The sequence below is a fragment of the Leptodactylus fuscus genome, unplaced genomic scaffold (assembly GCF_031893055.1).
Source record: "Leptodactylus fuscus isolate aLepFus1 unplaced genomic scaffold, aLepFus1.hap2 HAP2_SCAFFOLD_230, whole genome shotgun sequence".
Lineage (NCBI taxonomy): Eukaryota > Metazoa > Chordata > Amphibia > Anura > Leptodactylidae > Leptodactylus > Leptodactylus fuscus.
In genome coordinates, this window is record NW_027440253.1 from 132,060 (window position 1) to 158,527 (window position 26,468).

General features: G+C 49.3%; 1 protein-coding gene across 1 annotated transcript; it reads right to left on the reverse strand.

Annotated features, from left to right (window-relative positions):
* Nucleotides 1-386: 386 nt before the first annotated feature.
* LOC142187395 (sodium- and chloride-dependent glycine transporter 1-like) lies at nt 387-26,468 on the reverse strand. Its single transcript, XM_075261600.1, has 12 exons — nt 26,315-26,468; nt 23,327-23,458; nt 22,962-23,235; nt 22,049-22,181; nt 20,547-20,681; nt 20,151-20,254; nt 19,830-20,065; nt 19,713-19,726; nt 13,840-13,939; nt 4,269-4,369; nt 1,074-1,244; nt 387-998 (listed from the first exon to the last, which is right to left on the reverse strand). Exons 2-12 carry the CDS (start codon nt 23,448-23,450, stop codon nt 804-806), a joined length of 1,587 nt encoding a protein of 528 aa, XP_075117701.1. The 5' UTR covers nt 23,451-23,458; nt 26,315-26,468; the 3' UTR covers nt 387-803.

The window sequence follows — 26,468 nt, forward strand, 5'->3', positions numbered from 1 at the left end:
GCGTGATATAGGAGACTACAGTGAATATAGCGGGAGCAGCGGCGGTAACAGGACACACGATTAGTGGAGAAGCCAAAGAGTTAATAAACCAGAATCCGTCCCATTACCAAGAACCTTATAGCGAGGAGAAGGTCAGGAAGACTCGGCGAAGACGTCTACGTTATCTACCAAATACCGGACAATGACCTACCTGGAGGGGGAGACTACAAGGAATGGCGCCCTCCTAGTGGTCACAGCTGTGGAGAGTCTCCCCATATATCAGACCCTACCACTAATTCCACAGGGGGGGCCCCTCCACCTCCTGCCGTCCTCCTCAAGAACACAAAATCATCTGCCACTGGCATTTACTTGCATCCTTAGCGCAATGTCCGAGTGCGCCGTGACCCAGGAAGACAGAAGGTGGGCTCGCGGCCCCCGACCACCCTGGGGTTAGAAATCTCTGAGGTTTACATAGAAACTCTAAAAATAATAATCTTTCCGTAAACTATCATTAGAGGTGTTAGAAGGACTACTCCGCCCTGCGCGCCACCTCCGCGGAGACAAGGAGCCCACTCATCAGCAGTGTCCTCCGGATGGTCCCAAGTGTACGGGAGCAGGAACGGGGCGACCCCCGGATTCTCTGCTCAGCAGCTGAAGGGTCTCATTTCCCCATGAGTCCGGTAGTTATTCTGAGGTGACGGGTTGGAAACAGGGCAACGGAGGGAACGACTGGTCTGGATGAAAACACGAAGGAGCAGGGGGTAGAGGGTAACGAGGGTCATCCACACACCAGCGCCTCTCTCCAGCCCCCTCCGCCCCACTGGCTACACCTTGGAGTCCTGGCTGTGGGCCTGCCCATTGCTGCCCTGTATTGTCAGGCCAATCTCCTCCTTCTTGTGCTTCTCGGGGTTCAGGGGTTGGGCTTCGGGACTGCTGTCAGTTTGTGCGTAGCGGCCGGTCCGGTGCTCTAGAAGTGCGGGGCCCCAGTCCTTGTTTGGTTTCACTGCGTTCTTCAGCCGCTAAAACAGAAGAGAAGAGTCAGAACTGAAGGAGAAACCCCATCATCTGCACCAGCGCAGGGGCCCCGACTGTACCTGCAGGAAGGTGTTGCCCTCTGAACGCCAGATCTTGAAAGCCGCGTATAATGGAATGCAGATGACTGACGAGAGCGCCATCAAGAACCCCAGCGAGATGGCCCAGCCCGGATACACGTAGTCATTGTATGAGATCGGGCGGTACTGGATGACGGTGAAGATCAGAATGAACTGGAGGAGATAGAAGAGGTAACCCAGAGAAATCAAATCATTATCTGTGCCGTCACATACGGGATCACACCAGTCGCTCGGGGCTGTGCCGTCACATACGGGATCACACCAATCGCTCGGGGCTGTGCCGTCACATACGGGATCACACCAATCGCTCGGGGCTGTGCCGTCACATACGGGATCACACCAGTCGCTCGGGGCTGTGCCGTCACATACGGGATCACACCAGTCGCTCGGGGCTGTGCCGTCACATACGGGATCACACCAATCGCTCGGGGCTGTGCCGTCACATACGGGATCACACCAATCGCTCGGGGCTGTGCCGTCACATACGGGATCACACCAATCGCTCGGGGCTGTGCCGTCACATACGGGATCACACCAGTCGCTCGGGGCTGTGCCGTCACATACGGGATCACACCAATCGCTCGGGGCTGTGCCGTCACATACGGGATCACACCAGTCGCTCGGGGCTGTGCCGTCACATACGGGATCACACCAGTCGCTCGGGGCTGTGCCGTCACATACGGGATCACACCAATCGCTCGGGGCTGTGCCGTCACATACGGGATCACACCAGTCGCTCGGGGCTGTGCCGTCACACACTGGATCACACCAATCGCTCGGGGCTGTGCCGTCACATACGGGATCACACCAATCGCTCGGGGCTGTGCCGTCACACACTGGATCACACCAATCGCTCGGGGCTGTGCCGTCACACACGGGATCACACCAATCGCTCGGGGCTGTGATGTCACACACGGGATCGCACCAATCGCTCGGGGCTGTGATGTCACACACTGGATCGCACCAATCGCTCGGGGCTGTGCCGTCACACACTGGATCGCACCAATCGCTCGGGGCTGTGCCGTCACACACTGGATCACACCAATCGCTCGGGGCTGTGCCGTCACACACTGGATAACACCAATCGCTCGGGGCTGTGCCGTCACACACTGGATCACACCAATCGCTCGGGGCTGTGCCGTCACATACGGGATCACACCAATCGCTCGGGGCTGTGCCGTCACATACGGGATCACACCAATCGCTCGGGGCTGTGCCGTCACATACGGGATCACACCAATCGCTCAGGGCTGTAATGTCACATACGGGATCACACCAATCGCTCGGGGCTGTGCCGTCACATACGGGATCACACCAATCGCTCGGGGCTGTGCCGTCACATACGGGATCACACCAATCGCTCGGGGCTGTGCCGTCACATACGGGATCACACCAATCGCTCGGGGCTGTGCCGTCACATACGGGATCACACCAGTCGCTCGGGGCTGTGCCGTCACATACGGGATCACACCAATCGCTCGGGGCTGTGCCGTCACATACGGGATCACACCAATCGCTCGGGGCTGTGCCGTCACATACGGGATCACACCAGTCGCTCGGGGCTGTGCCGTCACATACGGGATCACACCAATCGCTCGGGGCTGTGCCGTCACATACGGGATCACACCAGTCGCTCGGGGCTGTGCCGTCACATACGGGATCACACCAGTCGCTCGGGGCTGTGCCGTCACATACGGGATCACACCAATCGCTCGGGGCTGTGCCGTCACATACGGGATCACACCAGTCGCTCGGGGCTGTGCCGTCACACACTGGATCACACCAATCGCTCGGGGCTGTGCCGTCACATACGGGATCACACCAATCGCTCGGGGCTGTGCCGTCACACACTGGATCACACCAATCGCTCGGGGCTGTGCCGTCACACACGGGATCACACCAATCGCTCGGGGCTGTGATGTCACACACGGGATCGCACCAATCGCTCGGGGCTGTGATGTCACACACTGGATCGCACCAATCGCTCGGGGCTGTGCCGTCACACACTGGATCGCACCAATCGCTCGGGGCTGTGCCGTCACACACTGGATCACACCAATCGCTCGGGGCTGTGCCGTCACACACTGGATCACACCAATCGCTCGGGGCTGTGCCGTCACATACGGGATCACACCAATCGCTCGGGGCTGTGCCGTCACATACGGGATCACACCAATCGCTCGGGGCTGTGCCGTCACATACGGGATCGCACCAATCGCTCGGGGCTGTGCCGTCACATACGGGATCACACCAATCGCTCGGGGCTGTGCCGTCACATACGGGATCACACCAATCGCTCAGGGCTGTAATGTCACATACGGGATCACACCAATCGCTCGGGGCTGTGCCGTCACATACGGGATCACACCAATCGCTCGGGGCTGTGATGTCACACACTGGATCGCACCAATCGCTCGGGGCTGTGCCGTCACATACGGGATCGCACCAATCGCTCGGGGCTGTGATATCACACACTGGATCACACCAATCGCTCGGGATTGTGCCGTCACACACTGGATCGCACCAATCGCTCGGGGCTGTGATGTCACACACTGGATCACACCAATCGCTCGGGGCTGTGCCGTCACATACGGGATCACACCAATCGCTCGGGGCTGTGCCGTCACACACTGGATCGCACCAATCGCTTGGGGCTGTGATGTCACACACTGGATCACACCAATCGCTCGGGGCTGTGCCATCACATACGGGATCGCACCAATCGCTCGGGGCTGTGATATCACACACTGGATCGCACCAATCGCTCGGGGCTGTGATGTCACATATTGGATCGCACCAATCGCTCGGGGCTGTGATATCACACACTGGATCGCACCAATCGCTCGGGGCTGTAATGTCACATATTGGATCGCACCAATCGCTCGGGGCTGTGATATCACACACTGGATCGCACCAATCGCTCGGGGCTGTGATGTCACACACTGGATCGCACCAATCGCTCGGGGCTGTGCCATCGCACACTGGATCGCACCAGTCACTCGGGGCTGTAATGTCACATATTGGATCGCACCAATCGCTCGGGGTGTGATGTCACACACTGGATAACACCAATCGCTTGGGGCTGTGATGTCACACACTGGATCGCTCCAATCGCTCGGGGCTGTGATGTCACACACTGGATCCCACCAATCGCTCGGATCACACTCACTGACTTACAAATATGATAGCCGGGGAGAAAAAACGCCAGCAGATCTGGAAAAAGAGGGGAGGGGGGAACCCCAACATCATCTCAATGTCCTTGAAGTAATTCCGGTGTCCTGGCGAAACAAAAATTATAATATCTATATATTATCTATATTATAATAGCTGTGGAAAGTGAGCAAAAATAATAGTCATTCTAATCCTTAGAATGTATCTAACACACCAGTCCTAACACTACACTAATCTCCAGAACCCCACACACTGTATTATCTGTGTATTATCTCCTATCTCTCTCTAGTATAACACTACACTAATCCCCAGAACCCCCCACACTGTATTATCTGTGTATTATCTCCTATCTCTCTCTAGTATAACACTACACTAATCTCCAGAACCCCCCACACTGTATTATCTGTGTATTATCTCCTATCTCTCTCTAGTATAACACTACACTAATCTCCAGAACCCCCCACACTGTATTATCTGTGTATTATCTCCTATCTCTCTCTAGTATAACACTACACTAATCCCCAGAACCCCCCACACTGTATTATCTGTGTATTATCTCCTATCTCTCTCTAGTATAACACTATACTAATCCCCAGCCCCCCCACACTGTATTATCTGTGTATTATCTCCTATCTCTCTCTAGTATAACACTACACTAATCCCCAGAACCCCCCACACTGTATTATCTGTGTATTATCTCCTATCTCTCTCTAGTATAACACTACACTAATCCCCAGAACCCCCCACACTGTATTATCTGTGTATTATCTCCTATCTCTCTCTAGTATAACACTACACTAATCCCCAGAACCCTCCACACTGTATTATCTGTGTATTATCTCCTATCTCTCTCTAGTATAACACTACACTAATCCCCAGAACCCCCCACACTGTATTATCTGTGTATTATCTCCTATCTCTCTCTAGTATAACACTACACTAATCCCCAGAACCCCCCACACTGTATTATCTGTGTATTATCTCCTATCTCTCTCTAGTATAACACTACACTAATCCCCAGAACCCCCCACACACTGTATTATCTGTGTATTATCTCCTATCTCTCTCTAGTATAACACTACACTAATCTCCAGAACCCCCCACACTGTATTATCTGTGTATTATCTCCTATCTCTCTCTAGTATAACACTACACTAATCTCCAGAACCCCCCACACTGTATTATCTGTGTATTATCTCCTATCTCTCTCTAGTATAACACTACACTAATCCCCAGAACCCCCCACACTGTATTATCTGTGTATTATCTCCTATCTCTCTCTAGTATAACACTATACTAATCCCCAGCCCCCCACACTGTATTATCTGTGTATTATCTCCTATCTCTCTCTAGTATAACACTACACTAATTCCCAGAACCCCCCACACTGTATTATCTGTGTATTATCTCCTATCTCTCTCTAGTACTAACACTACACTAATCCCCAGAACCCCCCACACTGTATTATCTGTGTATTATCTCCTATCTATCTCTAGTATAACACTACACTAATCCCCAGATCCCTCACACTGTATTATCTGTGTATTATCTCCTATCTCTCTCTAGTACTAACACTACACTAATCCCCAGAACCCCCCACACTGTATTATCTGTGTATTATCTCCTATCTCTCTCTAGTATAACACTACACTAATCCCCAGAACCCCCCACACTGTATTATCTGTGTATTATCTCCTATCTCTCTCTAGTATAACACTACACTAATCCCCAGAACCCCCACACACTGTATTATCTGTGTATTATCTCCTATCTCTCTCTAGTATAACATTACACTAATCCCCAGATCCCCCCACACTGTATTATCTGTGTATTATCTCCTATCTCTCTCTAGTATAACACTACACTAATCCCCAGAACCCCACACACTGTATTATCTGTGTATTATCTCCTATCTCTCTCTAGTATTACACTACACTAATCCCCAGATCCCCCACACTGTGTTATCTCTGTATTATCTCCTATCTCTCTCTAGTATAACACTATACTAATCCCCAGAACCCCCACACTGTATTATCTGTGTATTATCTCCTATCTCTCTCTAGTATAACACTACACTAATCCCCAGAACCCCCCACACTGTATTATCTGTGTATTATCTCCTATCTCTCTCTAGTATAACACTACACTAATCTCCAGAACCCCCCACACTGTATTATCTGTGTATTATCTCCTATCTCTCTCTAGTATAACACTACACTAATCCCCAGAACCCTCCACACTGTATTATCTGTGTATTATCTCCTATCTCTCTCTAGTATAACACTACACTAATCTCCAGAACCCCCCACACTGTATTATCTGTGTATTATCTCCTATCTCTCTCTAGTATAACACTACACTAATCCCCAGAACCCCCACACTGTATTATCTGTGTATTATCTCCTATCTCTCTAGTATAACACTACACTAATCCCCAGAACCCCCACACACTGTATTATCTGTGTATTATCTCCTATCTCTCTCTAGTATAACATTACACTAATCCCCAGAACCCCCACACTGTATTATCTGTGTATTATCTCCTATCTCTCTCTAGTATAACACTACACTAATCCCCAGAACCCCCACACACTGTATTATCTGTGTATTATCTCCTATCTCTCTCTAGTATAACATTACACTAATCCCCAGAACCCCCACACTATATTATCTGTGTATTATCTCCTATCTCTCTCTAGTATAACATTACACTAATCCCCAGAACCCCCACACTGTATTATCTGTGTATTATCTCCTATCTCTCTCTAGTCCTAACACTACACTAATCCCCAGATCCCCCCACACTGTATTATCTGTGTATTATCTCCTATCTCTCTCTAGTATAACACTACACTAATCCCCAGAACCCACACACTGTATTATCTGTGTATTATCTCCTATCTCTCTCTAGTATAACACTACACTAATCCCCAGAACCCCCCACACTGTATTATCTGTGTATTATCTCCTATCTCTCTCTAGTATAACACTACACTAATCCCCAGAACCCTCCACACTGTATTATCTGTGTATTATCTCCTATCTCTCTCTAGTATAACACTACACTAATCCCCAGAACCCTCCACACTGTATTATCTGTGTATTATCTCCTATCTCTCTCTAGTATAACACTACACTAATCCCCAGAACCCCCCACACTGTATTATCTGTGTATTATCTCCTATCTCTCTCTAGTATAACACTACACTAATCCCCAGAACCCCCCACACTGTATTATCTGTGCATTATCTCCTATCTCTCTCTAGTATAACACTACACTAATCCCCAGACTCCCCACACTGTATTATCTGTGTATTATCTCCTATCTCTCTCTAGTATAACACTACACTAATCCCCAGAACCCCCCACACTGTATTATCTGTGTATTATCTCCTATCTCTCTCTAGTATAACACTACACTAATCCCCAGAACCCTCCACACTGTATTATCTGTGTATTATCTCCTATCTCTCTCTAGTATAACACTATACTAATCCCCAGAACCCCCCACACTGTATTATCTGTGTATTATCTCCTATCTCTCTCTAGTATAACACTATACTAATCCCCAGAACCCTCCACACTGTATTATCTGTGTATTATCTCCTATCTCTCTCTAGTATAACACTACACTAATCCCCAGAACCCGCCACACTGTATTATCTGTGTATTATCTCCTATCTCTCTCTAGTATAACACTATACTAATCCCCAGAACCCCCCACACTGTATTATCTGTGTATTATCTCCTATCTCTCTCTAGTATAACACTACACTAATCTCCAGAACCCCCCACACTGTATTATCTGTGTATTATCTCCTATCTCTCTCTAGTATAACACTACACTAATCCCCAGAACCCCCACACTGTATTATCTGTGTATTATCTCCTATCTCTCTCTAGTATAACACTATACTAATCCCCAGAACCCCCCACACTGTATTATCTGTGTATTATCTCCTATCTCTCTCTAGTATAACACTACACTAATCTCCAGAACCCCCCACACTGTATTATCTGTGTATTATCTCCTATCTCTCTCTAGTATAACACTACACTAATCCCCAGAACCCCCCACACTGTATTATCTGTGTATTATCTCCTATCTCTCTCTAGTATAACACTACACTAATCCCCAGAACCCCCCACACTGTATTATCTGTGTATTATCTCCTATCTCTCTCTAGTATAACACTACACTAATCCCCAGAACCCCCCACACTGTATTATCTGTGTATTATCTCCTATCTCTCTCTAGTATAACACTACACTAATCCCCAGAACCCCCCACACTGTATTATCTGTGTATTATCTCCTATCTCTCTCTAGTATAACACTATACTAATCCCCAGAACCCCCCACACTGTATTATCTGTGTATTATCTCCTATCTCTCTCTAGTATAACACTACACTAATCCCCAGAACCCCCCACACTGTATTATCTGTGTATTATCTCCTATCTCTCTCTAGTATAACACTACACTAATCCCCAGAACCCTCCACACCGTATTATCTGTGTATTATCTCCTATCTCTCTCTAGTATAACACTACACTAATCCCCAGAACCCCCCACACTGTATTATCTGTGTATTATCTCCTATCTCTCTCTAGTATAACACTACACTAATCCCCAGAACCCTCCACACCGTATTATCTGTGTATTATCTCCTATCTCTCTCTAGTATAACACTACACTAATCCCCAGAACCCCCACACTGTATTATCTGTGTATTATCTCCTATCTCTCTCTAGTATAACACTACACTAATCTCCAGAACCCCCCACACTGTATTATCTGTGTATTATCTCCTATCTCTCTCTAGTATAACACTACACTAATCCCCAGAACCCCCCCCCACACTGTATTATCTGTGTATTATCTCCTATCTCTCTCTAGTATAACACTACACTAATCCCCAGAACCCCCACACTGTATTATCTGTGTATTATCTCCTATCTCTCTCTAGTATAACACTACACTAATCCCCAGAACCCCCCACACTGTATTATCTGTGTATTATCTCCTATCTCTCTCTAGTATAACACTATACTAATCCCCAGAACCCCCCACACTGTATTATCTGTGTATTATCTCCTATCTCTCTCTAGTATAACACTACACTAATCCCCAGATCCCCCCACACTGTATTATCTGTGTATTATCTCCTATCTCTCTCTAGTATAACACTATACTAATCTCCAGAACCCCCCACACTGTATTATCTGTGTATTATCTCCTATCTCTCTCTAGTATAACACTACACTAATCCCCAGAACCCCCCCCCCACACTGTATTATCTGTGTATTATCTCCTATCTCTCTCTAGTATAACACTACACTAATCCCCAGAACCCCCACACTGTATTATCTGTGTATTATCTCCTATCTCTCTCTAGTATAACACTACACTAATCCCCAGAACCCCCCACACTGTATTATCTGTGTATTATCTCCTATCTCTCTCTAGTATAACACTATACTAATCCCCAGAACCCCCCACACTGTATTATCTGTGTATTATCTCCTATCTCTCTCTAGTATAACACTACACTAATCCCCAGAACCCCCCACACTGTATTATCTGTGTATTATCTCCTATCTCTCTCTAGTATAACACTATACTAATCCCCAGAACCCCTCACACTGTTGTGAAGGGTTAAACAATAGAACTGGTTACAAAGGTCTCAGCTTTAAGGAGATAAGCACGTACTGGTTCAAGCTAGTCAAACTGGTCAAACTAAGAAACTGAGAACATGAGCAAATGAGGACAAATACCTGGCAGCTGCCTGTGACTGTAATGCTATAGAAACCTGTCCTGCTATAATAAACTGAAGCATATTGGATATGATACCCTGGTGTCAGTCTGTATGTCTCCCGAACTCGTAAACTTCTTCCTGATCAATCAGAACTAGGACAACATAACTCAGGGGTCTTGTGCCACCGACCGAATTTGGAGACGGGCCCGGAGGACCTCAGATGAATAAAACAGCGCTGTAAGTTAAGCCTTTGTCTTGCCAAATACCGTATATACTTGAGTATAAGCCGACCGAAATATAAGCCGAGGCCCCTACTTTTACCAAAAAAAACTGGGAAAACTTATTGACTCGAGTATAAGCCGAGAGGGGGGGGGGGGGGGGGTGCAGAAATTTCAGAAATTAAAATGGTTGGAGTTTTTGTGTGCAGTAGGTGCTGGGGAAAGGGGAGGGGGTGTTTTGGTTGTCCGTCTGCCCCTTCCCTGAGCTTAAGGACTGTTTTTTCTTCCCCCCACATGGAATTCAGTCTGGCTGACTATAGGAGGTCTGCAGTGCTCCTATTAACCCCTTCCCGACAGCACAGGAGCAGATCCCCTATATTCAGTAGACACAAGGAGACCTCATGTGTATAATGTCTCACAGTCATTCTCTACTTCTATATGTATTCCAGGGAAAGGAAAGGAGGGATATAGAACTTTTATTTATTTTATTTTTTTATTATATTTTTTAAAGCTTTTTTTTCCCCCTTCACTATTTTATGGGAGATCCTATACATTACTGTTGCGGCTGGTCATAACCCCCCCCCCCCCCCAAAAAAAAAAAAAAATATATATATATATTTTTTTTTTTTGCTTAACTCGAGTATAAGCCAAGGGGGGCTTTTTCAGCACAAAAATTGTGCTTAAAAATTCTGCTCACGCGAGTGTATACGGTACTTTATTTTTTTATTATATATTTCTTTTTAAGCTTTTTTTTTTTTTTTTTCTTCCCTATTTTAAAGTGAGATCCTATACATTACTATTGCGGCTGGTCATAGACCACCCTCCCTCCCCAAACAAAAATATATATATTTTTTTTCTGCTTGACTCGAGTATAAGCAAAGGGGAGCTTTTTCAGCACAAAAACTGTGCTGAAAAATTTGGCTTATACTCGAGTATAATTAATCTGAGATCCTACGTGTCCCGGATCCTGTGTCGATAAGTGAGGTTAGTGCTGCATATTTTTAACAATCAGTGCCATATTATATAGTACGGAAGAACTTAAAGAGAATGTTGTATGTAGCGGGGTGGGACACGTTATGCCTCATGCTTTCTATACTGTCCCTGCTGTCATTTGGTTGCTACATCTGTTATATAGTGTATTAGGCGGCACAGAAGGGAGACTCATTCTCCATCCTTAATCCCTAGGGTTGTGAGAGTAAAAGTACTGAGTGATTGAAAAGTCCTTGTGTTGGAACACTAGCCTCTGCCGTGCCTGGACGCAACCGCACAGGTAACTGCCAAGAAAGTGATGTCTGAGCTTGTGTGTAGATTGGGGATACCTGAGGTGATAGAGTCTGATAGAGGGACACAATTCACAGATAATGAAGGAGATAATGTCTGCATTGGGGATTGAGCAAGCTTTCCACACACCCTACCATCCCCAGAGTTCAGGCAAAGTGGAAAGGTTGAAGGGCACACTCAAGTTAAAAATCCAGAAAGCCCTGGCCAGAGTGCCTGTCTCTAGCATTATACTCAGGGAGGACCACTCCTAACACTAAGACAGGTCTGTCACCATTTGAGGTGCTTGTTGGAAGTGTGCCTAGACTAGGGTTGTATTTTCCCCAGACTGTACAACTCAATTATGACGGCACTGCCAGCCATGTCCAGAACTTGTGTCAGAGACTGAAAGTAACACACGAGCAGGTTTTCTTCTATTCCAGACCCTTCTGAGTTTTCAGGAACACATAACTTGCAGCCTGGTGATTGGGTGGTCGTGAAAAGACATATCAGGAAGTCTTTTGAACCCAGATATGACGGTCCCTTCCAAGTGCTGCTGACAACTGTCACTTCAGTCAAGCTAGAGGGAAAAAGCACCTGGAGACACGCTTCCCATTGTAAGAAGGTTCCTGAACCACGGCAAGAATGAAAAGATGGACATTATTTGTTCTATGCTTTCTTAAAGGACTCACTCCTGCCACCTTTGTAGTTGAGAGACTAAATGTAAAAGCCATATCTGAAGACACTCTGTACAAGAGAGCGACCGATAACGCCCCTAGGAGAAGTGGTAGACCTCATTGGGTACAAATAGGTGCTGGAAACAAGATAGTGAGTGCTGTACTCGTATATCCTATGGTTATGCAGATGTGGGATCAATTGGTAGAAGCCACCGATTACCTAGATGATCAAATATGGGGTATCTTAGGCGTACTTAATACCACCATAGCAGTACAAAACCAGCTGATCATAGTCACCAACCAACACACCCTGGTACTAGATCATGTTACTGCGGCCCAGGGTGGTAGCTGTCAGCTGGTGGGACCTATCTGTGGCCATTATATCGTTATATCGATGCAGAAGGTAATGGAAAACAAGAATTAGAGGATATATACAAACTAAGGGAAGAGTACGAGAAGGAGGTTGTGCAAAATGAAGATAGCTGGTGGGCCGACACTTTTTTCCTTTTTGAATCCTGCTAATTTGTTCAAAGGAATAGGTGGATGGATAACTGGGATATTACAAACCATTGTACAGGTTGCCATGATTATATTGCTTATATATTGCTTTCTCATGTTAATTTTGATGTGTTTTAATTGATGTTATGATAAAGATAACTGGTAGACATTATAGGAATATCAGATGGGGAATCCAGCGGGACTGGCATCTACATTGTACATGAATGTACTCATCTGATATGAGAATAATGTCTAAAATGGGGGGAATTGTGAAGGGTTAAACAACAGAACTGGTTACAAAGGTCTCAGCTTTAAAGAGATAAGCACGTACTGGTTCAAGCTAATCAAACTGGTCAAACTGTAAGAAACTGAGAACATGACCAAATGAGGACAAATACCTGGCAGCTGCCTGTGACTGTAATGCTATAGAAACCTGTCCTTCTACTGAAGCATATTGGATATGATACCCTGGTGTCTGTATGTCTTCCAAACTCATACACTTCTTCCTGATCAATTAGAACTAGGACAACATAACTCAGGGGTCTTGTGCCCCTAACACTACATTGTCTGTGTATTATCTCCTATCTCTCTCTAGTCCTATCTTTCTTATCTCTCCCCACATGATGTCTTCATTCCTCTTCTGTCTGGATTTTTTATATGGCTTGTGGGACAACAGAAGTCTCTGACCTGTAATCTCTCATTGTCTGTGCCCTGTCATGTGGGCAGCTTGCAATGCATTATGGGTGAACATGAAGTAATTGATGTAATGCTGCACGCCATCACTTTGATGGAATCTCAATATCAGATCATTGGGGGTGCAACACCTGGCACCCCACTATCAAATTTCAGATTGACTCACGGCGCTCTACATTGCATAGTGGTGGTTCTTGGTATTGCAGATTAACTTGAATAAGATGTCATGTGACTGGTCTGAGAAGAGAAAAATTGGCGTCTTTGAGAGCAGATTGACCCCCGGTGACCTGACAGTCGTGGCTCCCCCTTCTGGCTTTATAGGGAACGTTGTGGAGCTTTATATTGGAGTTGAGGGAGAGTCATTCTGCCTAATTTGTACATCTCTGCACAATAAGAGAGTGCACCTCCCCTTTAAGAGCCACTGCCTGTACGTGACAGGTGAGTATATAACTGCCGGCAGTGCGGAGAACACTCACCATAAATGTACATGATGGTCACACACATGATGCAGGAGATGATGACCAGGGAGAAGCTGGCGGCGTAGTTATCCATCAGGAGCAGCCAGTAGATGCCGGCCTGGAGGGGGAAATTACAGGAAGACTCCCATCATCCATCACTACCCCCCATCATCCATCACTACCCCCCTCATCCATCACTACCCCCCATCATCCATCACTACCCCCCATCATCCATCACTACCCCCCCTCATCCATCACTACCCCATCTCATCCATCACTACCCCCCATCATCCATCACTACCCCCCATCATCCATCACTACCCCCCATCATCCATCACTACCCCCCATCATCCATCACTACCCCATCTCATCCATCACTACCCCCCATCATCCATCACTACCCCATCTCATCCATCACTACCCCATCTCATCCATCACTACCCCCCATCATCCATCAGTACCCCCCATCATCCATCACTACCCCCCATCATCCATCACTACCCCCCCTATCCATCACTACACCCATCATCCATCACTATCCCCCCATCATCCATCACTACCCCCCCTCATCCATCACTACCCCCCGTCATCCATCACTACCCCCCATCATCCATCACTACCCCCCCATCCATCACTACCCCCCATCATCCATCACTACCCCCCTCATCCATCACTACCCCCCATCATCCATCACTACCCCCCATCATCCATCACTACCCCCCATCATCCATCACTACCCCCCCTCATCCATCACTACCCCCGTCATCCATCACTACCCCCCTCATCCATCATTACTCCCCCTCATCCATCACTACCCCCCATCATCCATCACTACCCCCCAATTATCCATCACTACCCCCCATTATCCATCACTACCCCCCCCATTATCCATCACTACCCCCCCCATTATCCATCACTACCCCCCCATTATCCATCACTACCCCCCCTCATCCATCACTACCCCCCCATTATCCATCACTACCCCCCCTCATCCATCACTACCCCCCCTCATCCATCACTACCCCCCCTCATCCATCACTACCCCCCCCATTATCCATCACTACCCCCCCTCATCCATCACTACCCCCCATTATCCATCACTACCCCTCATCATCCATCACTACCCCCCTCATCCATCACTACCCCTCATCATCCATCAATCACTACCCCCCATCATCCATCACTACCCCCCTCATCCATCACTATCCCCCATCATCCATCACTACCCCCCCTCATCCATCACTAACCCCCATCATCCATCACTACCCCCCATATCCATCACTACCCCTCATCATCCATCACTACCCCCCCTCATCCATCACTACCCCCCCTCATCCATCACTATCCCCCATCATCCATCACTACCCCCATCATCCATCACTACCCCCCCTCATCCATCACTATCCCCCATCATCCATCACTACCCCCCCTCATCCATCACTAACCCCCATCATCCATCACTACCCCCCATATCCATCACTACCCCTCATCATCCATCATTACCCCCCCTCATCCATCACTACCCCCCCTCATCCATCACTATCCCCCATCATCCATCACTACCCCCCATCATCCATCACTACCCCCCCTCATCCATCACTACCCCCCCTCATCCATCACTATCCCCCATCATCCATCACTATCCCCCATCATCCATCACTACCCCCCCTCATCCATCACTACCCCCCCTCATCCATCACTATCCCCCATCATCCATCACTACCCCCCATCATCCATCACTACCCCCCCTCATCCATCACTACCCCCCCTCATCCATCACTATCCCCCATCATCCATCACTACCCCCCATCATCCATCACTACCCCCCCTCATCCATCACTATCCCCCATCATCCATCACTACCCCCCCTCATCCATCACTATCCCCCATCATCCATCACTACCCCCCCTCATCCATCACTACCCCCCCTCATCCATCACTACCCCCCATCATCCATCACTACCCCCCTCATCCATCACTACCCCCCCCCTCATCCATCACTAACCCCATCATCCATCACTACCCCCCATCATCCATCACTACCCCCCTCATCCATCACTACCCCCCCCTCATCCATCACTACCCCCCATCATCCATCACTACCCCCTATCATCCATCACTACCCCCCCCATCCATCACTACCCCTCATCATCCATCACTACCCCCCCATCACTACCCCCCCATTATCCATCACTACCCCCCCTCATCCATCACTACCCCTCATCATCCATCACTACCCCCCATCATCCATCACTACCCCCCCATCCATCACTACCCCCCCTCATCCATCACTACCCCTCATCATCCATCACTACCCCCCATCATCCATCACTATCCCCCATCATCCATCACTACCCCCCCATTATCCATCACTACCCCCCCCTCATCCATCACTACCCCCCCTCATCCATCACTACCCCCCCATCATCCATCACTACCCCCCTCATCCATCACTACCCCCCCCTCATCCATCACTACCCCCCCTCATCCATCACTACCCCCCCATCATCCATCACTACCCCCCTCATCCATCACTACCCCCCCCTCATCCATCACTACCCCCCCTCATCCATCACTACCCCCCCCATCATCCATCACTACCCCCCTCATCCATCACTACCCCCCCTCATCCATCACTACCCCCCCATTATCCATCACTACCCCCCCTCATCCATCACTACCCCCCCATTATCCATCACTACCCCCCCTATCCATCACTACCCCCCCTCATCCATCACTACCCCCCCGTCATCCATCACTACCCCCCCTCATCCATCACTACCCCCCCCTCATCCATCACTACCCCCCCTCATCCATCACTACCCCCCCCTCATCCATCACTACCCCCCCCCTCATCCATCACTACCCCCCTCATCCATCACTACCCCCCCCCTCATCCATCACTACCCCCCCTCATCCATCACTACCCCCCCCTCATCCATCACTACCCCCCCCTCATCCATCACTACCCCCCCCCTCATCCATCACTACCCCCCCCCTCATCCATCACTACCCCCCATCATCCATCACTACCCCCCATCATCCATCACTACCCCCCATTATCCATCACTACCCCTCATCATCCATCACTACCCCCCCCCCTCATCCATCACTACCCCCCCCTCATCCATCACTACCCCCCCCTCATCCATCACTACCCCCCCCCTCATCCATCACTACCCCCCCTATCCATCACTACACCCATCATCCATCACTATCCCCCCATCATCCATCACTACCCCCCCCTCATCCATCACTACCCCCCGTCATCCATCACTACCCCCCATCATCCATCACTACCCCCCCCATCCATCACTACCCCCCGTCATCCATCACTACCCCCCTCATCCATCACTACCCCCCATCATCCATCACTACCCCCCATCATCCATCACTACCCCCCATCATCCATCACTACCCCCCCTCATCCATCACTACCCCCGTCATCCATCACTACCCCCCCGTCATCCATCACTACCCCCCGTCATCCATCACTACCCCCATCATCCATCACTACCCCCCGTCATCCATTATTACCCCCCCTCATCCATCACTACCCCCCATCATCAATCACTACCCCCCATCATCCATCATTACACCCATCATCCATCACTATCCCCCATCATCCATCACTACCCCCCATCATCCATCACTACCCCCCCATCCATCACTACCCCCCATTATCCATCACTACCCCCCCTCATCCATCACTAACCCCCATCATCCATCACTACCCCCCTCATCCATCATTACTCCCCCTCATCCATCACTACCCCCCATCATCCATCACTACCCCCCATCATCCATCACTACCCCCCAATTATCCATCACTACCCCCCATTATCCATCACTACCCCCCCCATTATCCATCACTACCCCCCCCATTATCCATCACTACCCCCCCCCATTATCCATCACTACCCCCCCTCATCCATCACTACCCCCCCCCATTATCCATCACTACCCCCCCCATCCATCACTACCCCCCCCCTCATCCATCACTACCCCCCCTCATCCATCACTACCCCCCCATTATCCATCACTACCCCCCCCCATTATCCATCACTACCCCCCCTCATCCATCACTACCCCCCATTATCCATCACTACCCCTCATCATCCATCACTACCCCCCTCATCCATCACTACCCCTCATCATCCATCAATCACTACCCCCCATCATCCATCACTACCCCCCCTCATCCATCACTATCCCCCATCATCCATCACTACCCCCCCTCATCCATCACTAACCCCCATCATCCATCACTATCCCCCATATCCATCACTACCCCTCATCATCCATCACTACCCCCCCTCATCCATCACTACCCCCCCTCATCCATCACTATCCCCCATCATCCATCACTACCCCCCATCATCCATCACTACCCCCCCTCATCCATCACTATCCCCCATCATCCATCACTACCCCCCCTCATCCATCACTAACCCCCATCATCCATCACTATCCCCCATCATCCATCACTACCCCCCATCATCCATCACTACCCCCCCTCATCCATCACTATCCCCCATCATCCATCACTACCCCCCCCTCATCCATCACTACCCCCCCTCATCCATCACTACCCCCCCCATTATCCATCACTACCCCCCCCTCATCCATCACTAACCCCCATCATCAATCACTATCCCCCATCATCCATCACTACCCCCCCTCATCCATCACTACCCCCCCTCATCCATCACTACCCCTCCATTATCCATCACTACCCCCCCCTCATCCATCACTACCCCCCCATTATCCATCACTACCCCCCCTATCCATCACTACCCCCCCTCATCCATCACTACCCCCCCTCATCCATCACTACCCCCCCCTCATCCATCACTACCCCCCCCTCATCCATCACTACCCCCCCCTCATCCATCACTACCCCCCCCTCATCCATCACTACCCCCCCCTCATCCATCACTACCCCCCCTCATCCATCACTACCCCCCCCTCATCCATCACTACCCCCCCCTCATCCATCACTACCCCCCCCTCATCCATCACTACCCCCCCCTCATCCATCACTACCCCCCCCTCATCCATCACTACCCCCCCCCTCATCCATCACTACCCCCCCCTCATCCATCACTACCCCCCCCCTCATCCATCACTACCCCCCATCATCCATCACTACCCCCCCATCATCCATCACTACCCCCCATTATCCATCACTACCCCCCATTATCCATCACTACCCCCTCATCATCCATCACTACCCCCCCCTCATCCATCACTACCCCCCCTCATCCATCACTACCCCCCCCTCATCCATCACTACCCCCCCCTCATCCATCACTACCCCCCCCTCATCCATCACTACCCCCCCATCATCCATCACTACCCCCCCATCATCCATCACTACCCCCCATTATCCATCACTACCCCCCATTATCCATCACTACCCCCCCCATTATCCATCACTACCCCCCCCCTCATCCATCACTACCCCCCCTCATCCATCACTACCCCCCGTCATCCATCAATCACTACCCCCCCCTCATCCATCACTACCCCCCTCATCCATCACTACCCCCCCATTATCCATCACTACCCCCCCCATTATCCATCACTACCCCCCCCCCTCATCCATCACTACCCCCCCCCTCATCCATCACTACCCCCCGTCATCCATCAATCACTACCCCCCCCCTCATCCATCACTATCCCCCATCATCCATCACTACCCCCCCCATTATCCATCACTACCCCCCCTCATCCATCACTACCCCCCCCCATTATCCATCACTACCCCCCCATTATCTATCACTACCCCCCCCCCCCCCCCTTACTACCTGTTACTAGGTAGAAGAGCTGCGGCTGCTCTGGGGGCGGGACCCAGCCAATGGGTCAAGGTTGTCCTCCCGGGGTCTGACCGCAAGTCCTTCCTCTTGCAGGGGACAGTATCAGTCATCAGCATCACGAACTGCGGCTAGCCAGTGGTCTACGCCGGCTTTGTCATCTTCTCCATCTTGGGGTCAATGGCGAATCACCTGGGGTCGAGGTGTGAGTCCAAAGTGGCCGACGCATGGGCCCTGGCTTGGGCCTTTGTATCGGCAGCAGGGTCAAGGCTTCCGGGTAAGCCACAAAGGCCAAGCCAGGGCCATGGTCGGCCACTTTGGATACATCGACCCCAAGGTGATTCGCCATGAACCCCAAGATGGAGAAGATGACAAAGCCGGCGTAGACACTGGTAGCGCAGTTAGTGATGCTGATGATGATACTGTCCCTGCAAGAGGAAGGCGCGGTCAGACCCGGGAGGACAACCTGACCCAATGGCTGGGCCGCCCCCAGAGAAGCCGCAGCTCTTCTACCTGTAACAGTTGTTGTGGAACTTGTTGTAAGACGCCATTGTGATGAGTCCGCCCCACGCGCAGCCTAATGAGTAGAAGATCTGTGAAGCTGCATCCCCCCAAACCTGCAGAAATACAGGAGAGGAACCCGTGAGGAGTCGGGATCATTAGTCATCATCAGCCCGTGCAGGAGCCTGACAACTTCCCGATATTCAGCGATGTGTCACCTGTCTGTTGTCGCACACACTCCCTGCAGCTGTACTGTATGCTGCCACCAGGTGGCGCCAGGACATTGCGTTTTCCATCTTGTTAGAGTCCGACTCCCTCCAGCTGTCACCTAAGCTTGTGATTGGCTATTGTGCTCCCCCCCATATTACATATTCCCCCCCCCCCCCCCTAATATAAGAGAATCCTCACCTTGGCATCCAGGATCTTGTCCCACTGCGGGGTGAGGTAATACATGATGCCGTCCAGCGCCCCCTCCAGGGTGATCCCCCGCACAAAGAGGATGGTCAGCACCACATAGGGGAACGTGGCTGTGAAGTAAACCACCTGAAAGAGAAGAGAGGCGCGAGGCACAGGAGTGAGGGAGGCACAGAGGAGAGAGGGAGGTACGAGGCACAGGAGTGAGGGAGGTACAGAGGAGAGAGGGAGGCACAGAGGAGAGAGGGAGGTACAGAGGAGAGAGGGAGGCACGAGGCACAGGAGTGAGGGAGGCACAGGAGAGAGGGAGGCACAGAGGAGAGAGGGAGGTACAGAGGAGAGAGGGAGGTACGAGGCACAGGAGAGAGGGAGGCACAGGAGAGAGGGAGGTACAGAGGAGAGAGGGAGGTACAGAGGAGAGAGGGAGGTACGAGGCACAGGAGTGAGGGAGGCACAGGAGAGAGGGAGGTACAGAGGAGAGAGGGAGGTACGAGGCACAGGAGTGAGGGAGGTACGAGGCACAGGAGTGAGGGAGGTACAGAGGAGAGAGGGAGGCACAGAGGAGAGAGGGAGGCACGAGGCACAGGAGTGAGGGAGGCACAGGAGAGAGGGAGGCACAGGAGAGAGAGGGAGGTACAGAGGAGAGAGGGAGGTACGAGGCACAGGAGAGAGGGAGGCACAGGAGAGAGGGAGGTACAGAGGAGAGAGGGAGGTACAGAGGAGAGAGGGAGGTACGAGGCACAGGAGTGAGGGAGGCACAGGAGAGAGGGAGGTACAGAGGAGAGAGGGAGGTACGAGGCACAGGAGTGAGGGAGGTACGAGGCACAGGAGTGAGGGAGGTACAGAGGAGAGAGGGAGGTACAGAGGAGAGAGGGAGGTACGAGGCACAGGAGTGAGGGAGATACAGGAGAGAGGGAGGTACAGAGGAGAGAGGGAGGTACAGAGGAGAGAGGGAGGTACAGAGGAGAGAGGGAGGTACGAGGCACAGGAGTGAGGGAGGCACAGGAGAGAGGGCGGTACAGAGGAGAGAGGGAGGTACAGAGGAGAGAGGGAGGTACAGAGGAGAGAGGGAGGTACGAGGCACAGGAGAGAGGGAGGCACAGGAGAGAGGGCGGTACAGAGGAGAGAGGGAGGTACAGAGGAGAGAGGGAGGTACAGAGGAGAGAGGGAGGTACAGAGGAGAGAGGGAGGTACAGAGGAGAGAGGGAGGTACGAGGCACAGGAGTGAGGGAGGTACGAGGCACCGGAGTGAGGGAGGTACGAGGCACAGGAGTGAGGGAGGTACGAGGCACAGGAGTGAGGGAGGTACGAGGCACCGGAGTGAGGGAGGTACGAGGCACCGGAGTGAGGGAGGTACGAGGCACAGGAGTGAGGGAGGTACAGAGGAGAGAGGGAGGTACGAGGCACAGGAGTGAGGGAGGTACAGGATACAGGGTCACCTTTGGGGATGATGCGACTAGTTCGGGGGCAGTTGAGGGGTGTCCGGGGTCACTGACCTTTCCAGAGGATTTGACGCCTCTAATGAGACAGAGGAAGACGACGACCCAGGACAATCCGAGACAGCCGAGAATCGGCAGCCGTAGTTCCCCGAAATTCCCGATGTCATCTGACAACTTCAGCACGTAACGCCTGAAACACAGTGAGAACAGAGACATAAGTGACGGCCAAATATAAGCGACTGTAATGGCTGACATATTGATTATCATCACCCAACTTTCCCAGACTCCTGAAGGGCAGAGGGAGGGAGGGGCAGCAGATGGGCCATTCGGAAGTCCCTGAGGACAGCTCTCCTGGCTCTGCTGACAACCCTTCTATCTGTAATGTCAGGCAGACTGGTTGTCACTCAGGAGCAGGACATAGTGGCAGGAGCTTGGGGGTCTTGCGGGGGGCTACGTGTGTTTTGGGGGTGGTTGGGGCCAGTGCTGGGTGGATGCTGCTGTGCAGACAATGAGATTGCATTAGGTGTGAGGCGCACAGAGCCCCGCGCCTCAGACATTTCCTGTGCGCCTCGGCTGCCCGTCTGGGGTCTCGTCATCTTCTCCGTCCCTCCAGGAAACCTTGGCATTGTCCGCTTTTCCTGTGCACTTGATGTGATGCCAGCGGCCACAGGGCACAAGGAACCCCCACATTATCAGCCCCCCTGAGCACTACAACTCCCAGGAGGCTCTGCAGGACACTTAGGGGAGACGTGTTAGCGCAAGGCGCCGGCGGTCAGCGCACGGACACAATGCTCATTGAGCCCCTCGCACTGGCCACAGCCAGGACCAGCTGACAATACCAGGATGTGAATACTACAGCAACACCTCCTGTCACATTCCTGCTTGTTTGTTACAATGTATCAGTCTGTCACAGGGACAATGGACACAACGGTGACAAACCCTCAGCGGACACAAGTATTAGGCCGCGTACCTCCAGTACTCCTCGCTGGGGCTCGTCCTCTTCCCGGTTTGGTTAAGAAGCTCGGAGATGTTGAAGGTGTCTCGGAGGGAGCTGAGGTTGAAGCTGCCGTTGGTGGAGGGGCTCAGGACGCCCACGCAGTTGTCAGTGTTCCAGGGGTTATTGCAGTAGGTCCAGGGCAGGACGCGGTTCATGGACATGAAGAAGTAATAGAAGGCGATACAGATGACCACATTGTAATAAATACCGATATATGTGGAGACCACCATCATCCCGTAACCCACACCTGGAGGAGGAGGAGGAGCCAAGACAGGTAACACAGAGCCCCCCAAAAATGTACATCATAGAGAGGAGGCAAAGGGAGCAATGTCACCTACCTTTAAACATGGGGCTGACCCTCCAAACCCCGAGACATCCCTGACTGGCAAACTGTCCGAAGGACAACTCCATGAAGAAGAGCGGAATCCCACAGAACACCAGCATGATGAAATACGGGAACATGAAGGCGCCTGAGGAGCAAAAAGCAAGCGCTGATGATGTCACTACTGTATAATATCACTGATATCTGATGATGTCACCTCCTGTATAATATCACTGATATCTGATGTCACCTCCTGTATAATATTACTGATATCTGATGTCACCTCCTGTATAATATCACTGATATCTGATGATGTCACCTCCTGTATAATATCACTGATATCTGATGATGTCACCTCCTGTATAATATCACTGATATCTGATGATGTCACCTCCTGTATAATATCACTGATATCTGATAATGTCACCTCCTGTATAATATCACTGATATCTGATGATGTCACCTCCTGTATAATATCACTGATATCTGATAACGTCACCTCCTGTATAATATCACTGATATCTGATGTCACCTCCTGTATAATATCACTGATCTCTGATGATGTCACCTCCTGTATAATATCACTGATATCTGATGTCACCTTCTGTATAATATCACTGATATCTGATGATGTCCCCTCCTGTATAATATCACTGATATCTGATGATGTCACCGCCTGTATAATATCACTGATATCTGATGTCACCTCCTGTATAATATCACTGATATCTGATGTCACCGCCTGTATAATATCACTGATCTCTGATGTCACCTCCTGTATAATATCACTGATATCTGATGTCCCCTCCTGTATAATATCACTGATATCTGATAACGTCACCTCCTGTATAATATCACTGATATCTGATAACGTCACCTCCTGTATAATATCACTGATATCTGATGTCACCGCCTGTATAATATCACTGATATCTGATGTCACCTCCTGTATAATATCACTGATATCTGATGTCACCGCCTGTATAATATCACTGATCTCTGATGTCACCTCCTGCATAATATCACTGATATCTGATGTCACCTCCTGTATAATATCACTGATATCTGATGTCACCTCCTGTATAATATCACTGATATCTGATGTCACCTCCTGTATAATATCACTGATATCTGATGATGTCACCTCCTGTATAATATCACTGATATCTGATGTCACCTCCTGTATAATATCACTGATATCTGATGTCACCTCCTGTATAATATCACTGATATCTGATGATGTCACCTCCTGTATAATATCACTGATATCTGATGATGTCACCTCCTGTATAATATTACTGATATCTGATGTCACCTCCTGTATAATATCACTGATATCTGATGTCACCTCCTGTATAATATCACTGATATCTGATGTCACCTCCTGTATAATATCACTGATATCTGATGTCACCTCCTGTATAATATCACTGATATCTGACGTCACCTCCTGTATAATATCACTGATATCTGATGATGTCACCTCCTGTATAATATCACTGATGATGTCACCTCCTGTATAATATCACTGATATCTGATGATGTCACATCCTGTATAATATCACTGATATCTGATGATGTCACCTCCTGTATAATATCACTGATATCTGATGTCACCTCCTGTATAATATCACTGATATCTGATGTCACCTCCTGTATAATATCACTGATATCTGATGTCACCTCCTGTATAATATCACTGATATCTGATGATGTCACCTCCTGTATAATATCACTGATATCTGATGATGTCACCGCCTGTATAATATCACTGATATCTGATGATGTTACCGCCTGTATAATATCACTGATATCTGATGATGTTACCGCCTGTATAATATCACTGATATCTGATGATGTTACCTCCTGTATAATATCACTGATATCTGATGATGTCACCTCCTGTATAATATCACTGATATCTGATGATATCACCTCCTGTATAATATCACTGATGATGTCACCTCCTGTATAATATCACTGATATCTGATGATGTCACATCCTGTATAATATCACTGATATCTGATGTCACCTCCTGTATAATATCACTGATATCTGATGTCACCTCCTGTATAATATCACTGATATCTGATGTCACCTCCTGTATAATATCACTGATATCTGATGATGTCACCGCCTGTATAATATCACTGATATCTGATGATGTCACCGCCTGTATAATATCACTGATATCTGATGATGTTACCTCCTGTATAATATCACTGATATCTGATGATGTCACCTCCTGTATAATATCACTGATATCTGATGATGTCACCTCCTGTATAATATCACTGATATCTGATGACACCTCCTGTATAATATCACTGATATCTGATGATGTCACCTCCTGTATAATATCACTGATATCTGATGATGTCACCTCCTGTATAATATCACTGATGATGTCACCTCCTGTATAATATCACTGATATCTGATGATGTCACCTCCTGTATAATATCACTGATATCTGATGACACCTCCTGTATAATATCACTGATATCTGATGATGTCACCTCCTGTATAATATCACTGATATCTGATGATGTCACCTCCTGTATAATATCACTGATATCTGATGATGTCACCTCCTGTATAATATCACTGATATCTGATGACACCTCCTGTATAATATCACTGATATCTGATGTCACGTCCTGTATAATATCACTGATATCTGATGTCACCTCCTGTATAATATCACTGATATCTGATGATGTCACCTCCTGTATAATATCACTGATATCTGATGATGTCACCTCCTGTATAATATCACTGATATCTGATGACACCTCCTGTATAATATCACTGATATCTGATGATGTCACCTCCTGTATAATATCACTGATATCTGATGATGTCACCTCCTGTATAATATCACTGATATCTGATGTCACCTCCTGTATAATATCACTGATATCTGATGATGTCACCTCCTGTATAATATCACTGATATCTGATGATGTCACCTCCTGTATAATATCACTGATGACGTCACTTACCTCCTCCATTTCTGTAGCAGAGATACGGGAACCTCCACACATTGCCCAATCCTACAGCATAGCCCACACTGGTTAGGACAAACTCGATTTGGTTGCCCCAGTTTCCCCTTTTCAGATTTTCGTCTCTCTTGGCAGTCTCACTGGGCACCGCGCC